This window comes from Tribolium castaneum, chromosome 5 (assembly GCF_031307605.1).
Source record: "Tribolium castaneum strain GA2 chromosome 5, icTriCast1.1, whole genome shotgun sequence".
In the NCBI taxonomy this organism is placed as follows: domain Eukaryota; kingdom Metazoa; phylum Arthropoda; class Insecta; order Coleoptera; family Tenebrionidae; genus Tribolium; species Tribolium castaneum.
The window spans coordinates 13,199,922-13,216,952 of record NC_087398.1 but is presented as its reverse complement, the minus strand read 5'-3'; the positions used below and the strand labels follow the sequence as shown (position 1 = coordinate 13,216,952).

General features: G+C 33.8%; 5 protein-coding genes across 11 annotated transcripts in view; 2 read left to right on the top strand and 3 right to left on the bottom strand.

Annotated features, from left to right (window-relative positions):
• Nucleotides 1-1,950: 1,950 nt before the first annotated feature.
• On the bottom strand, nt 1,951-5,888 carry Idgf4 (imaginal disc growth factor 4). Its single transcript, NM_001044626.1, has 6 exons — nt 5,772-5,888; nt 4,717-4,967; nt 4,362-4,665; nt 2,637-2,805; nt 2,326-2,585; nt 1,951-2,241 (listed from the first exon to the last, which is right to left on the bottom strand). Exons 1-6 carry the CDS (start codon nt 5,869-5,871, stop codon nt 2,030-2,032), a joined length of 1,296 nt encoding a protein of 431 aa, NP_001038091.1. The 5' UTR covers nt 5,872-5,888; the 3' UTR covers nt 1,951-2,029.
• Nucleotides 5,889-6,090: 202 nt separating this feature from the next.
• LOC655053 (uncharacterized) lies at nt 6,091-7,478 on the top strand. The gene is made up of 4 exons (XM_970807.4): nt 6,091-6,746; nt 6,792-6,971; nt 7,019-7,183; nt 7,238-7,478. Exons 1-4 carry the CDS (start codon nt 6,486-6,488, stop codon nt 7,424-7,426), a joined length of 795 nt encoding a protein of 264 aa, XP_975900.2. The 5' UTR covers nt 6,091-6,485; the 3' UTR covers nt 7,427-7,478.
• A 131-nt stretch (nt 7,479-7,609) lies between these two features.
• On the bottom strand, nt 7,610-9,296 carry SCCRO (Squamous cell carcinoma-related oncogene). 2 transcript variants are annotated; one of them, XM_008194700.3, is made up of 3 exons: nt 9,157-9,296; nt 8,283-8,876; nt 7,610-8,175 (listed from the first exon to the last, which is right to left on the bottom strand). In XM_008194700.3, exons 1-3 carry the CDS (start codon nt 9,157-9,159, stop codon nt 7,990-7,992), a joined length of 783 nt encoding a protein of 260 aa, XP_008192922.1. In that variant the 5' UTR covers nt 9,160-9,296; the 3' UTR covers nt 7,610-7,989. The 2 variants fall into 2 exon arrangements, with proteins under 2 accessions (XP_008192922.1, XP_008192924.1); XM_008194702.3 differs by lacking the exon at nt 9,157-9,296 and adding an exon at nt 9,000-9,106.
• Nucleotides 9,297-9,444: 148 nt separating this feature from the next.
• Nucleotides 9,445-14,063, top strand: GluRS-m (Glutamyl-tRNA synthetase, mitochondrial). Its single transcript, XM_961363.4, has 7 exons — nt 9,445-9,579; nt 9,629-9,863; nt 12,599-12,794; nt 12,845-13,059; nt 13,110-13,341; nt 13,382-13,843; nt 13,895-14,063. The coding sequence occupies exons 1-7, from the start codon at nt 9,462-9,464 to the stop codon at nt 13,982-13,984; spliced, it is 1,548 nt and encodes a 515-aa protein (XP_966456.1). The 5' UTR covers nt 9,445-9,461; the 3' UTR covers nt 13,985-14,063.
• LOC654869 (uncharacterized protein) overlaps nt 13,982-17,031 on the bottom strand; it is a 106,231-nt gene continuing 103,181 nt past the window's right edge. For all 6 annotated transcript variants that reach the window (XM_064356641.1, XM_064356640.1, XM_064356642.1 and 3 more), the window contains one exon: nt 13,982-16,211. In XM_064356641.1, the coding sequence (XP_064212711.1) occupies nt 15,909-16,211 (303 nt within the window). In that variant the 3' untranslated portion in view covers nt 13,982-15,908. The remainder of the gene's footprint in view (nt 16,212-17,031) is intronic.

Here is a 17,031-nt window from a genome sequence, read left to right as displayed (position 1 = left end):
TAAATAGTACCGAATTTTTACAAGATTATCTCATTGAAGTAATTAATTTATAAAACGATGCAACCGACTCTGAAAATACGCAAATATATATCAAATATGAAAAAAATATATAATCCGCTCTTTGCTGACGATTTTGATATAAACTTATGTTATTTGATTTTGCTCAATTTTTGAAATAATTTTATTTTTTTAACGAAAACATGCTTTAACAAAATATTACAGAAAAACAAGAAATCCTATAAAAGTATAGAGAAGTTCTAGAAAAGGACTTTTATCATTTTAAAGGGAAAAGTTCAAACTTAAAATCCGTACCAATTCGCATTGGAATTTGGAATGTAAAAAAATAAGAAGTTTGTTAATATTTAACTTTGCTTCTCAAATGCCTAAAGTCAATAACTAAAGAGATATTTGACTTTAAAAATTTCACCACTAAATTTGCACAAAGTTGGAGTTTCTTTTGTTGGAGTTGGAGAAATGACGAATAATGGCCTAAGGGTGATATTAAGGTTATTATCAGCTGAAAATTTCACTTTTCGACTACTGAAACAATAGTTATTATTTTTTTTAATGTTTAAAGTTAAATACCTTTTGAGTAATGACTAATGAGTTTAATGAATAAGAGACATTTAATATTAATGTTTTTACGGAGACAATTTAAAGGTCTTTAAGATGCCAAAATAAAAAGTGTTCCATTTAAGATATTTAAGTTACTACTTAACTTGCAACAATCCTCTTCATTTTTTTATCTTCTTGATTGCAGTGAGCTAAAAATCGATATTTTTTAAGTTTGAACTTTTCTAGGATGCTTAGTTTTTATGTAATACATTTTTAAAAAAGCGTATTTTATCAAAAAAAACCAATTTATTTCAAAAACTAAGTAAAACCGACCAATTGCAATTTAGCTTTAAAGACATCAAAAAATGAAAAAAATATAGGGTGTTTTATTTAATAAAATAAATTTATATTGTAGCTGCATTGTAAATAATTTTAGGTGAGTCAGGGGGTTAATGTCTATAAGTACCTTTTGTCAAAAAAGATTAACTTTCCAACATTTAAAAGTCAATAATAATAATGGGCTTTTTTTAAATCAATGAGACAACCTATATGTATTAAAAAAAACAGTTTAGAGAATGGCATTTCGTAATAATAAACATGAGGATAGGTAGTCAAAAAAATTTTGAGAATGAGCACTTGATCTATTTTCCTGCAGTTATCAATTCTGAGAAAGAGTTTGCTTGCTTCTAATGTGTTGTTTAAATACAATTAGGTCACATTGATTACATAAAATGTTTATTATTCAAAAATGCACTGAACTTGTTTCTGATTTATCGTCGTAATTTTATGAACAACTTAAATTGATAAATATTGTTATTTATTATTGCTGACTGCTTGGTATTAGACATGGAAAAGCTTAAATTCATTGAATTGAATTCAAAGTACTTAATTTATTTATCGTGACATCATTTATATGAATCATTGGAAATAACCACGTTTGTTTTCTAGAAATAGGGTGCGATGGATAATGGTACTCTCTTAAAGTCAACTTGATATTTTGAGAAAAAGAAATTTCCCTATAGTTCTGTAGAGAAACCAAATATGTAAAAATTTCTCAAAATAAAAGTCAAACATGCAGAAAAAGATTTTACAATGACGCGTAATTAAATAGGGAAATGCCGTTCAAATAAGAGCAATGGCATTAAATTGAGACAAATTAACTATTACTTTAAAATGCACACCAGTAATGTAAAAAACTCAACTATACCAATAAAACAACAAGAGGAGTTTATGTTTTATTAAAAAACTTGAACTTTTAAAAACACTGATATATTGTCTAAGACGGATATTTATCAAAAATGGTTAATAACGTTGTAATCTACAAGTGTAGATGCTGTAATTCCATTTTTTTATTAAAAAAAAAAAAGATGATAAAGGGGCAAACAACAAACAAAATTTTTTGTAAAAAGTTTATTTGTCAAAATCACAATATCACTTTACATAAAATAACACAATTAGTGGAAATCGCTTTTAATTACAATCCAAGCTTAGCGGCACGCAAAATTGGGTATTTATTACCGGTACAGAGCCCCCTAAAATCGTCTAAGGTGATATCCACAATGGCAATACCACCCAATCCCTTTGCTCTGGCATACGAAGCTTTATTTCCTGCAGTGTCGGGGTCCTCATACCCGACCCAAGCCCCACCTTCTCCATTTTCATCAGGGGTGCGGAACGCATAAGTCCCTGTAACAGAAACAATTAAACACAATTAAAATCAAAAATTATTACCATATCTCTTGGTAACTTCATTTTTATGCCACTCCTCACCTTTCCTCTTGGAGGGATCTCCGACTTTCCTCAAATGTTTCCCAGCAGCTGTGGTCAGTTTCTGGGGGTTGGCAAGTTTAACGCACACTTCGGGGTAGCTCAAAAGGCCCTCCTCTTTGCTGTAAGGGCCCGCCTCGAGGGCACCGTCGATCGAAAGCGGGGGAACCCCACTGATCGAGGAGTCCTCGTCCATTTTCCAGGCGCGGCCGTACGCGGGGATTCCCAGGATGAGCTTGTTGTTGGGGGCCCCCTTTTGCAACCTATAACCCCATTTCATTCAAGCTTAAACAAATTTAAAATTAAAAGCTCACCAATATCTGACTTGGTAGTCAACATTTTCGTCGTATTTTCGGTCGATTAGTTCGTAGAGGGGGGCGGGGTAGTCGGCCTCTTTGGGGTTGCGTTTGGGGGTGTAGAAGTCGAAGGCTTCGAGGGTGATGAAGTCCAGGTTGGGGGCCAAGGCACGGGGGTCGTAATAAACTGGTAATACGTAAAAAATGCTATTTTTTCAATATATTTTTTTTAATTATTTCCGATAGCAAAGGGTTTTCACTATTTTAAAACACGCTTCCCATAGCAACGTGTTTTAAATTAATGTTTTCACTATTTCAAAACACGCTTTCCATAGCGACGTGTTTTAAATTAAAATGTTTTAACAAAAAAATTTGAATAAACACTGTATCTAGGTACGCCACTCGCATACGCTCGTTGCATAACGACAGCCCTCGAACTTACAGGGTGATCCAGCGGTGTGTAATCGGTCTATAACTTTTTTGCTATTTGATATATTACCATTCTGTTTTTATTATGCACAGGGTGTTGTATACAGGGTGGTCAACCAAAGTTATATTTTTTTTAAATGGAACACCCTATATATTTTTTCATAATTAGATTCTACGCAAAAAATAATGCACCTTTATATAAACTATTATGGGTCTATCTCTTTTCGCTATAAAAAAGACCAATTTTTGAAAAATCACTGCAAAGTCGCTTATGAATATTTTCCGATAAATTTGCAACAGAAAAATTCAGAATACCTTGTAGTTCTAGTAAATCGACAACTTTTAGTTAAAGCACGCAGATAATATACAGGGTGCGCCAAAACGCAAATTGTTGAATAACTCATATTTTTCAAATGGAACAGCCCTGTATTTTATTAAATGTATCGAAAGCAGTTTGATAAGCTTTCTAACGGTATGGAGTTTAAAAATATTTTAAAATATTTTTCGAGATTTTTCAAAAAAATATATTTTATTACAAGACAATATGTTAGCCTAGAATCTGATAGTCAAATGGTAATTCATTTTTTGATATGTACTTATGTGATTAATTACACAAGTAATCTAATTATTATCTGATGCATAAATGAATTTCACTCATCAAGAATTATTAATAAAATAAATAAAAAATATATTTTTTATTTTTTTGAACACTTTAAGAAATATTGTAAACTTGCTATAAAAACCGCATATCAATAGAAAGTTTATCAAAAATGCTATCGATACATTTAAAAAAATACATGGTGTTCCATTTGAAAAAAATGAGTTACTCAACTTTTTGCGTTTTGGCACACCCTGTACATTATTTCCGTGTTTCAAGTAAAAGTTGACTATTTCCTAAAACTACAAGTTATTCTGAGTTTTTCTGTTGCAAATTTACCGGAAAATATTCATAGACGACTTTGCAGCGATTTTTCAAAAATTGGTCTTTTCTATAACGAAAAGTTGAATAATTCCGAAACGAAAAGAGATAGTCACATAATAGTTTATATGATGTTACATTATTTTTTTGCGTAGAATCTAATCATGCAAAAATATATAGGGTGTTCCATTTGAAAAAATATAACTTTGGTTGACCAGCCCTGTATACAACACCCTGTGAACAATAAAAATATTTTCAGTTTGTGCACTTTAAGTCGCTCTATCGGATAATGAAAACATAATCGCAATATTTTAAATAATAAAAAAGTTATAGACCGATTATGCACCCCTGGGTCACCCTGTATGTTTTCGCACTCGTATTATTAATAACTATACCTGAGCTGTTTACGTTGGGTAGGACACTCATTGTTAATAAGAGGCCATCGTGTCTGAAGGCGTTTCTGATTTCACGGACGAGTGCCGTGAATTGTTCTTTGTGTTCTTCGGCCTTCTCGTCAATCACAGACTCGCCGACAATTTTGTGTTTGAGTTTGCTGAAGAACGAGCTGATTTTGCCTCTGATTTTCTTCGGTTTGGTTTCGGGGAATTCCCAAGCTAGGTCCAAGCCGTCGAAGCCGAAATTCTTGACTAGGGCTTGAGCCGAGTTGACGAAAGCCAAGCGGTGGTCAACTGATTCGAGCTAAATAACCAAATTTAGGCGATTTTTTTTTTACAAAAATTGGCTTCTTACAATTGTCCTATATTTGATATTGCCATCATCTCCGATATCTTCACCTCCGCCAACCGATAAAAGGACTCTCAATCCAGGAAAACGTCTCTTCAATTCGGTGATGTGTCTATAATTGTCTCTGGTGACATCGAAAAGTTCATTCAAAGGTTGTGCTTTGAAAGTTTCGGCATTAATGCCAGCGTAACCATAAATTAAGTGTGTGCAGAATTGTAGAGCGGGGTCTATGAAGTTCACGTCGAATTTTCCCTGACCTGAGAATTTTTTTACAAATTATGCACAATGTATTGCTCAACTGTTTACTACATAATAATTTATTAGGTCTAACGTCACGAATTCTGAAAAATTGATTGATAATATTCCGATGACCTCTTCAAGAATATTAAATAACTAAAAATAAAACGTTCGAATGCTCTAGAAGACGGAAAATCACAAGACTGGCATTTGTTAATAAAATTTGTGCACTTATTTTCTTAATTACAATAACATAATTATTATCATTATTATTCATATCAGCTCAGGGCCGAAACGCTCCATTTATTTAGATTTCCACGTTCAAGGCAAACATCTCGTCTTAAAAAAAGATTGTCAACAGTGATCTGAAATTGTAGTCGGTGACCACTGTCTGACGTCATTCTTAAAAAGTAACACCTTATTTGTGGTTTTTGAACCTTGATGTTGACCGAATTGATGAAGAGATCTTAAAATATGAATCTAATTATTTTCTAGGAGAATTGTGGAGGTGCAAAAGTTATGTAAACTTTTAGATTTGCTAATACCTACCGGCAAAAGCGGTTTAATATTTTTTATATCATAAATGACCATCATCTTTTTAACAAACTTCAAGGAAATAATTTCTTTTTTATGTAAAAATTACAAAAAACAGCCTTGAACTGAACACAATATTATATCTCGTTTGGGTAACACTTGGGTTGCAAATATACAGCGAAAAAGTGATTTTTTTATTCTACATTTCTACAAGCAGATATGATTTCTTATTTTATTCTTCAGTTTCTATATCTCTTAATTTCTTCTTGATTTTTGTGGTTTCTACTCACCGTCCCTGAAGTACGCCTTGCTGTTGTAATAGCACACGACCTTATTGTCAGCCGCCACATAGGCTGCCAGTGCCAAAAAGGCAAAAATAAGAATTTTCATGATGTCTGCAATGTTCTTAGCAAAACAGCTCACGAGACACTGGACGTCTACTTTCGTGGTGTTCTTTTTAGCGATTTTCACACAAGAAGCGTCATCGTTTGTTCAGAGGGGGGAAAGCCACGCTTTTTAACAGTTTAAAAACATCTAATATATTTTATCATTATTGTTGAAACATTCTGATTCAATGCTCAGAGAATGAGTAATTTTAATTGTTCTTGGTACAAAGTGGCGATAGTAGTTTTATTGTTTGTTGTTGTGGGCTGAGTCAAATTATTTGATGGCTTGCATAATTTCGTGTTTCCGTTTCGTGTTATGCAGAATCGTAGCAGCTAATTTAATTTAATTGTGGTTTGTTTCAGTTTGAAGGTACAAAAAAATTGAATAGTAATAATTTTTGTATAACAATAAATTGAATAGGTATTAGTTGTTCTTATTAGTGATTAGTAAGTGCCCTTCACGAGTATGAATAATCTTGTTTTTTGACCCAGTGGTCCAGTAAACAGTTCCAATGTCCTTTACCACCAAGAAATATGGTTCCTTTGAAGAATTCCTTCCGATAACCCTTGACCCAATTATTCCGAGAGAAGTAGCAAACAAACAAATTCCGTGAAATAATGCATAGCAGTGGTATTTTGAAGCATTGTCAGAAATGTGTCAAAATTATCAAACGTAAAATGTGTGATTGTTCGGAATTACCATTTTTTCCGAAATACGAAACAATCAATCTGCAAAGCCATCCCGAAATACGGGTCACACATTTCGAACCAAAATTTTCTCAAAGCCATTACAATTACCAAAATGTATCAGTTTCAAGCAACGCTTGCACGTTAATTGCCATTTTGATGGCATCGTACTGCAGACATGAAAGAATTATCGTAAGTTGGGGTTTGGAGCGAAATATTTCTAAAGCCAGTTTTTAGATTAATAAACCTGACGAGCCTGTTAACCCGCGATTAATCTATTTGCTTGCATACAGCATTTTGGACGGTAATAAAATTCACGAAGAGCTGAAAGCGAAAGGTACTTTAGATAATTTCAATTTGACCGTGCCTGAGGCTATGAAATATGCCGGCTACAGAGCCGAAGGGCTCACAGAATGGGTAACAATTAGTGGTTTTTTTTCTTAAAAGAAAATCGTTAATTTCAGAAAAGTATGATTTATATGGAGTCACTGTTCCAATCCCTTTATGGTAACATTAAGAGCAATTTGTCCGAATGGTGCAAAAGCAATAAAAGTAAAAGTAATCCAGACTTGTACATTATTTTGATAGCTGATAACAGGAGTGTGCTCTTTATTTTGCAAAAGGACACGGTGAGAGAAATTTATTAGCGGTACCATTTCTTAAAATTGAGTTTCTATTATTAGGTAACTCTAGTGGACTCTCACCAACATTCGGACAGCAAAGGAGCACTCCTAGCTGTCGGTTTAAGGGAAAAATTCAACATATTGTGTCTATGGTTCGCTCATATTGTAAATAAATGTTACAAATGTGATCCCGGCTTGTACGAATTATCGTTTCTATATTTCAAAAGCAAAGAGTACAAACAACGATAACAATTACGCACAACTGTATAATTTGGTAATTATAAATATAAATTTGAAGCAATTCGATAAGTGTTGCCGTTATGTCTACAAAGTGATCAAGAATGACTGTTTTAGTTGGCAACCGAAACAGTAATTTTTGATCACGCTGTGCTGGTTTACAGGACTGGAATTTCTTGAAAAAAAGCACGTTAATTAAAAACAATATAATTATTTATTACAGCTGATGAAAATTTACAATTTTAGTGCTCAAAATTTCTTCATGTTTGCTATTTACAATTTCTTTCTATTTAATAAATAAAACGAAAACAGATTGAATGACATTAAATTCGGCCCGCCGCAATCACTGTGTAAAAAATAGTTAGAGAAAACTTTCACAACCGACAAAAGTATTAATTAATGCACAATCCGCTACAATATCTTGTATTATATTGTAATTTATTTATTACTAAAAGCGTAGTCTACATTTTCAACTATTCGCGGCAGGATATTTCAGTTGGAACGAAACACAATTTTAGCATATTTAATGTCATCCAAAGTATTCGGCACGTTGTTTATTCAAATAAATAGTTTCGCTAATCGAGAGGGCTACTGTGTTGTTGGTTTTCTTTTGTTCTTGACGAAGCCCACTCGACGAAATCATCAATTAGGACGGGCCAAGCGCCTTCTTCATCATAATTACTCATATCATCAGCGATTTGTTGAGCAAAATCTAACAGCAAGTTCCAGGTGTCTTTGGGAATCGACCGTTTGTGGTTTTCCTGGAGAAAATGCAAATTTATTTTTGATCAAAGTAAGCTGTGATTGAAATTAAGTTGCCATTGCCAACGTAATTTCAGTCATAGGCCACTTTGATCGGAAATTGTACCTGCAGAAACGTGCACCATAAATCCAAGAATTTGAATTTTCCTTTAAGAACAATGTTCCAGTAGGCGATGGCCATGTCTAGGTCTAGTCCCTTCTGGCCCGGATTTTTCGCATAATTAAAAGTAAACTGATAAAAGTCTTTAAACTTGTAATTATCTCTAATTTCATTTTCTAACGTTGACAGTCTAGCTTTTAACTTATCAATATTATCACAACCTAGCTCTGTCATTCCGTTTACGAACTCATCTCTGGTAAACTCGCATTGTGTCGCAGCTTTGAATTTCCACGCTATTATCAGTACTAATTTCGATTCAGGGGGTAATCCTAAATCGTCTAAGAATCTCATAATTCCGTCAACTGTGATTTTGTCGGGCTCATTTGGGTCTTTATATCTATTGTACAAAGCCTCTAACTTCTTTTTATCGACGTTTCTCGGCTCTTTATAGTACGCATCAGGATTTTGAAAGTAATTATCGCTGGCTAAGTCTAATTTCCAGTCGTTTTGTGTAAGGCAATAGATCGCTGTATTCTCGCCTGTTTGCGTAAACGATATAAATTTCTTCACTTTTTCTCTTTGGGACGACTTGAGTTTATGCTACAAAAGAGAGCACTTTTTCACAAAGTAAGTAAGGTTAGAAATTGCAAAATTAACCCGACAGCCAAATAAATTGGCAAAAACTATTTTCCCACAGAATTTTGCGCGCCTGCAACGACTCACCATTCTCACAGCACAAGTTTTCACGACAAATTTTGATCAGAACGGTGATTAATGTAAAACTTTGGGATGAAAGTGAGGTTATGTCGACCAAAATAATTTTGACATCTCTGTTTAGAAATTCACTTTTTTTCGCAATTTCTCTTTTTATTTCACTTACCATTGTAGATTAGGGCTTTTGCACTCCAATTCCCTAATATTTCTCAATCATTTGATTTGGGTTTTCATCAACGAGTCGAAGGATCATCAAAATAACCTTAAAAGTCGCTCGATCCTACAAGGTTGCCACTCTTACAAATATCAACAGAAAACTAGGACGAGAAACCGAAAACGCGATAAATAGAGAAAGTGAAAAGAAAGTGCAAGTTTATTCAACTGTGGGTGACGAAATTGCGCCCAATTCCCAATTTTTTCCCAAACCAAACATGAAGAAGCCCATTTTTACATAACCTCCAATTTTCCACAATGCAATCTTTCACTTGTAGATCGTTTAAAACTATTAAGAAAATCCCAGTAATTGTCCGATTTTACGCTGTAGACAACAGGGAAGCGGTTAGGGTACGTTTTGCGCCAAGTCCTACAGGTATAGCACGATAACAATTAAATTTGTGATTGACTTGGGCGTTTTTAAGGCTTCTTGCACTTGGGGGGCTTAAGAACAGCGCTTTATAATTACTTTTTTGCCAAGTCGTGCAACGGTGCGTTTATTTTACGTATTGAAGATACGGATCAAAGCCGTCTGGTTGAGGGGGCCATTGAACAGCTGCAACATGACTTAAATTGGGCCGGAATTCAAATTGACGAGGGGCCAAGTAGCGGGGGCAGCCACGGCCCTTATATCCAATCCCAAAGATTACACATTTATAGGTAAAAAATGATAATTTGAAAACTTAGTAACTTTAGTTTACTAAATTTTCCAACTAAGTAGAAGTTGGTATTTGCGAATAAAATTACCTAGACGCCCTCTGGTGACTACATTTCGTACTATGTCGAAAACAGTAACGAAATTTTCGTAATTCCTCATTTAATGAAGCAGTTAGAAATTTGGAAGTATACTGTTGATCTCTTGTATTAAAGAGGGTCAGTTGAATAATATGTGATGGTAAATACTAGGTTTGACTTTAGTTATGCGGTTTGTCGTGATTATGAAGTGTTTTTTGTCCCTGACTGATTGATTGCTATAAAATTTAACGACTATAGGAACTTCCTTAAAAGATTTTAAATAAAAAGACGACGAGTTTCGATTATATTATTATCAGGTTAAAAAACATACATATAAAAATAGAAAATACAGTATGTTGTGTCACTCGATGTTAAGTAAACAAGCGTAAGTCCAATATGTGAAATGTTAGGATAAACAGCAAATTTAATTTTTCTGAAATATACTCTACTGTTAATTGTAACTTTGATTTAATGAAGGTAGTCTTTCATATTAACATTTTTAAGGACATTTTCAGTTTAAGTGGCTGCTAAATATTTGAAATTGCGCATTATCTCATTTTTGTAAGAAATGGACTTACGCTTTTTAAACTAGCAGGTACTGATACAAATATTGGGCCGAAATTTCAACACGTACTTTATTAAACATTTTAAGTATAATTAACTTAATTTTTTAATAACAACTACTTTCAGTATAAAAACGAATTCTACATTCAAAAATCTGGTATGGCGATGGGTAGCCTTTTATTACCCATTTTAGCAAATTTAGCAATACATGACTGTGTTAAAAAGTTGAATTTTAATCTTCCTTTTATGTTTACTTATTTAGATGATTCACTTATAGGTCAGTTCACTAGGGTTTGCGTGAGGGGATGAGCTTCTTCTCTTTGTTATTCATGCTATGATGACTAAAAATTCATTCATAAATCATAAGTGTGTAAACAAATAGTATTAGGATCTACAAAAAGACAATATTCTGAAAAACTACATTTCATTTACCATAGCTTTGCAAAAATTGTTTAAAATAGCAAGCCACTTGGAAACTGTCGTGAACTGTATTTCGTTTGATAAACAAGACTTTATTTTAAATATATTTAATACTTATTATCTAACTTTAAAATTCATAATTGAACTTGAAAAAAAAAAACAATATAATTTCATATCTTGATGTTAAAGTGATTGGGACTTCTGAAAATAATATTAAAACTAACTTGCACACTAAACCAATATTTTCCTTACGTATCTTAAATTTTTATTCGAATCACTCTTTTTAGCAAACAATTATGGGTCGGTTTATAGAAGCGTCATTAAGTTAATCTGCAATTAGATGCGTGATTAGCTGATCACGTGACCATATTGATGCAATTTGATTAGTTCATACGCGTTGTTAGCTTTTAACAAGGTAATAAATTTTAACAGAGCTTTCTATAAACGGGCCCTAAGTCTTATAAAATCTATCAAAATTAAAGTTAGTTGGTTAAGTGTCACAGAGAATCTAACACTATGAAATATATTGCAAAAATTAATAATTATCTACTTAATTTAGTCAACAAAATTTTTATAATGAAAACATTGATCAACCACTTTGTTATATAGTAATAATCCTGATTCAATAACTAATTCAAATTCAATGTCTTTTAAATATTGTGAAGTTATTAATATCCCATTGATCAGAATAAATTGTTTAATTTATGATTTCCTAAAATCGGTCTTCTATAAAAAAAACACAAAGGGCCGGTTTACAGAACATTTTAATCGCAATTAAACTTTAATTCGAGATTAAACTTGATATTTGTCTATGCATTTCGAATGGCGACTTAATTCGAATTAGTTTAATTCTAAATCAAATTTCAATTTCGCTTTCTATAAACCGACCGTTACTATTGAAAATCATAATTTGATTGGTTCATTTGCTTTGTTAACTTATAACAACGTGTTAAATTTTAATAAAGCTTTCTGTAAACCGTCTTTATCACGTCTTCAGCAAATTAATTATTCAGGAATGCAGACAAGTTAATTTTTTGGTAGAAAATTTATCGTCCACATTTCGCCACCTTTTTGGGGTTTGTTCAGGACAATAAATTGGGAACCATTCGTGATAATACAAATTAATGACGAACGGCACACAAGAAAGACTTCACATTTTTATCGTTGAACAATAGTTATAAAATTCTGTTTAGAAGTCACTGATTCCAACAACTATTTTTGAACTAAAAGGTAGAACCTGTTGAAACTTTTGTATGTAAATTTTAGAATTCAATAAATGACCTTAATTTAAATGATTATCCTCTCCCAAAAACTCTTTTGTAGCAAAATACATGAAATTATGAAATATAACAAGTATTTTGAAATAAACTTAACATTACTAAAATAATTTTGAAATTTCGGGGTCAGGTTGCATTATTCCTGGAACAGCTGAGTGTAAGTCTCATTTTTGTTAATTTTTTAAATTGATTCAAAAATCCATTAATTCCATCTCTAATATTTACTTTCAAAAATTGTAATTGTATTGTATTTTTATATGTATGTTTTTTTAGCCTGATGATGTTTATTATATAAACGAAACGATGCAACTCTTTTTATTATTTAAAAACTTTTAAGGAAGTTTGTCTTTTCGTTGTTAAATTTTATTACAATTTATTCAATTTTTGGCACAAAAACAGGGAGCATGTTACGACTTTACTAAACAACGGCTCGGCTTATCACTGCTTTTGCACCGAAAAGCGGTTAGAGTTGTTACGTAGAGAGGCCATCAGAATTAGGGAAATCCCCAAGTATGACAACAGGTGTCGCAGTTTAAAACCTGAAGAAGTTGAGGAAAAATTGGCCCAAGGAATTCAATCATGTGTTAGATTCAAAGTAATAAAACTGGGCGAAGTTGGAGATTTTGGCTCATGTTACTATTTTAGTTGGCACCGGGCGTTCAAAATTATGCTGATTTGATTTACGGTAGTTTAAATTACGATGTTGCCGCCAACGAGGGCGACCCTGTGATAGTAAAATCCGACGGTTTTCCCACTTACCACTTTGCCAACGTGGTTGACGACCATTTAATGAAAGTTTCGCACGTTTTGCGAGGGGTTGAGTGGCAGATTTCAACCCCAAAACACATAATGATGTATAGGTATTTTCGTTTTGTTTGGTTGGTGACGCTTTTTAATTTGACTGTGCTAGAGCCTTCGGCTGGGAACCCCCGCTGTTTGGACACTTGCCTCTTTTAATGAACCCTGATGGTTCGAAACTTAGCAAAAGACAGGGGGATATCCGGATTGGTCATTATAGAGATCTAGGGATATTTCCGTTAGCTTTGATTAATTTTATTACAAATTCGGGCGGCGGGTTCGAGAAGGATAGTGAACAAAATGTGAAACCAAAATGTTACACTATGGACGAGTTGGCACGACAGGTAAACCACAATGGGAAAATATCATTATAATAAAATGTAGTTTGGTGTGTCTAGAATCAACTCACATTCGGGTAAATTAATGCCAGAAAGGCTTTACGAGTTCAATAGACTAGAACTGAAGCGTAAACTTGAAGACCCAAACGAGGAGAAAAAATTAGTTGAAGAAGTGGGTCAAATGGTGAGGAAATCTTTCGCAGGGAATGATTTGCTTCAATTGGATCCACAACACGTGAGGTATATCCTCCACTGGTCAGTTAATCGGATCACAAAACTGCAAGATTTGCTATCAGATGATTTGAAATTTATCTGGGTTTCCCCTAAAAGCTACCAAATTTCTGAAAATGATTTAGTCCCTCTTGGGATTTTCATTGAACAGTTGGAGCGGAACCAAACGTTGGACCGAGAACATTTGAACGCATTTTTCAAAAGTTTTTGCAAGGAGCATCAGCTCAAGTTTGGGAACTTCATGAAGACTTTGAGGTCAATTTTAAGCGGATTGAAAGTACGTGTTTGAGGCGTTTTTTCGTATTTTTGTCAATGTTTGGTTCAACAGGAGGGACCAAGTGTAGCCGAAATGGTGGAAATTTTGGGCAAGGACAACACCATCAGACGACTCCAGCATTGCATAAAACACAACAAATGAGATAAATATATTTAATATCTTTCATTGTAATACAATCATAACAAAAAAGATTAAAAAACTTAGTAAAAAATTCAATTTAGCATGAGTTCGTCCTTTTCCTAGTAAAATAATTTACATACATATTTTACTCAAGAGTTGAGGTTCAAAAACCAAACACAAGTTGCAGAAGGCATTCATTCAAGCAATGGTGTGAAGTAACAAACTATTGCTTGAAGAGTCTTGTGTAACAATTTACTATTTTTCCTATTTTGCGTCCAAAGACGCGAAATAGGAGAAATGTAACAATGAACGAAAAGAGTCGTATTGCTGGCCATTTTATTACAAGTGACTGCAACATTATATCACAGAAGTTCAACAGCAGTCTTAGGTAAAAAAATACAGGCGGATTTTGAGAGCGTTTTTAAGTGGCTTAATAAAGTTCTGGAAATCCGCCCAAATAATACGAATTCGGTGAACAGAAGACAATCACAGGGCTGAAGAAAGTGATAGGCGGTCTCGAGCGGTGGCGGTTGTGGTGTTTAAAACTGGGCCACTTCCGCCACCGATCAGTGTTTGGGAAAATTTGGTCCACTTGTTTGTGTTTCTTTCCGTTTGATCAATGATTGTACGAAGTGGAGAAATCAGGAGAAACAAACAACGTGAAGAAAGGAATGCAAAATATCAGTTTGCCGAAATTTCCTAAATCTAGACATTTGTACATACGGGAATGATCGTAAGGCTACAACATATTTGTGCTAAGTAATACATAACACGTTCACAGGAAGTTTGGTTGAAGTGCGCTGTTCATGGCAGTCAGTTTACCTTCTTGATAGGAGTACCAATAAATCTGTGGTTTTGTTACAGCTACTCTAAGAAATAGTTTTCCGATAAGGACAGGTCGTTTCAGGACATGATGGAATGACCTGTCTTTGATATGGTAATTGTGCGAACATAATCTACAGCTCCGTCAGGAGCGCTTAAAATAGTTCTTAGGAAGCTAAGGTTTGACACAATAATCACATTAGGCTAACATGCAAAAGGCAATAAGTAATGATTATCTTAGTTACTTCTATATAACTCGTTCTCTGAAATGGTCAACGCAAAATGACTAACACAGTATATCATAGCGTAGATTCTTATCCTAAGGTACTAAACTAGTTCTATGTTTTATAAATACTCTTCAACATCCAAAAAAGCTTAAAAATATAGGTAGTACAAATAATGAAAACTAGACTTTTCTCCTATACACACGTAAGGTCACCTAGATGAAGTATGAAGTGAAGAGTTGGTCGAAACCGGCATCCTGATTGGTTGTTGCGGCGCGTGAGCGGACCAATCAAAATGGCATATTCGAGGAATTTGCAGGTGAAAACGCAGCGATTCGAAGAAAAGTGGTTAAGGTTGAACCATACTGTTAGGTATTCCCAGTATGGTCAGCCTTAACGACTCGAGGTCTGATTCGAAGATGAAGTAAAAGCAATGCACTTAGCGATAGAACAGTTGAGATATATTGCTAGGGAAAGATAATTGCTTTTTAGTTTAGAATATTAGTTTGTCGTAATAATAAAATTTTGCTTTTCAAAGAGAGACTTAACAGTTAAAATTTTGTTAACGAGTTTTATAAGCGTACGATTTTTAGTAAAATTTTTCATTATTTTTGGTTTTATATTGAAGAATAGATGAATTTCGATCTGATGAACGAACGTACATTACACCTAACTAGAATAACTTTTATATACATATATTCTGGAAATCACAGCAATTTCTCATATCAATAACTAATATCGGTCAACGATGAGTACATTTATACGGGGTGGTACCATTTTAAACGCCGAAAATTAACACATTGGAATGCAATGACCAACACTAGTTTCATAAAACTGGCCCCGAACCGTTTCTCAACCCAACGTTTTTGATCAAATAAGTTGGTCAGTGCATTTGGAATTTATAAACCTTGGGTCAAATCCTTAATGGCTTGCAGTATTCTTTTAACATGTCCTACTTTAGTCACGCCTAAGTCTTTCAAATCCCTCCTTGCCAATGTCAGAAGCTCGCGGCCTCGTATGTCGTTCTTAACAAAACTGTCGATGTATTCGGACAGTTGTAGAGTTTCTAACCAAGTTGCCACCTCTTGCGTACCCCACGATGCCACTTCACGGCTCGTCTTCTTCCCGCCTTGCTGCTGGCTCGAACTTGCGCCCTTTGTACGGAACTTCAGCCAGAAGAGGCCCTTGCGTTTATGCTCAGACTGAAAAACATGTCATTTTAATATGTGAGTGTTGTAAAAGTGATAAAATTGCAAAATAAAAAAAATGTGATGGAGAAATACAAAAAGGATTACGAGATGTCGAGATGCTGCAAAGAAAGAAGGGAAAGTAGTAAAAGTGAGCTACAAGAAAATGAAAAATGGTTGTGGGACAATGAAAAAACCTTAAGTAAAGCTAAAACACAGTCAAAAAACTAAAAAAGAAAAAAATACAGGGTGTCTCAACATTGGCGAATTCCGTTGTAGAGAATCAGTTCAGTAGTCCAAATGTTAAAACAAAATGAAGATTCGGGGTTTTCCACAAAGATACATTGGTTTGATGATCACTCTTTGAACTGAGTTTTCTTCAAATAAACTTAAAACTTTCAGGGTTTAGTCCCATTTATGGTAAAGTTGATGGTAGAGAATAATGATGTGAAACAATTTCTCAAAAAATAGCTTTATTTTGAACTAAAAAAATCTAAAATTTTTGTAATTAATTTTTTTTTACTCCAAAATGAAGCTATTTTTTCCAGAAATTGTTTTATGTTATTGTTTTCCACAACCATCTATATTATAAACAACAGTAAACACTAAAATTTTTAGCCCGCGTTCGAAGAAAACACAATATATTTTTGTGGGAAAGCCCCGAATCTTCATATTGTTTCCATATTTGGACTACTGAAGTGATTTTCTATAACGCTCTTAACGCGAAATTCGTCAATTTTGAGACACTCCGTATAGTTGGACAACCGAACCAAAATACGGACATTATGAAAATAGGAAGAAGAGAAAAATGAAAAAATACTATAAGAAAAAAGAA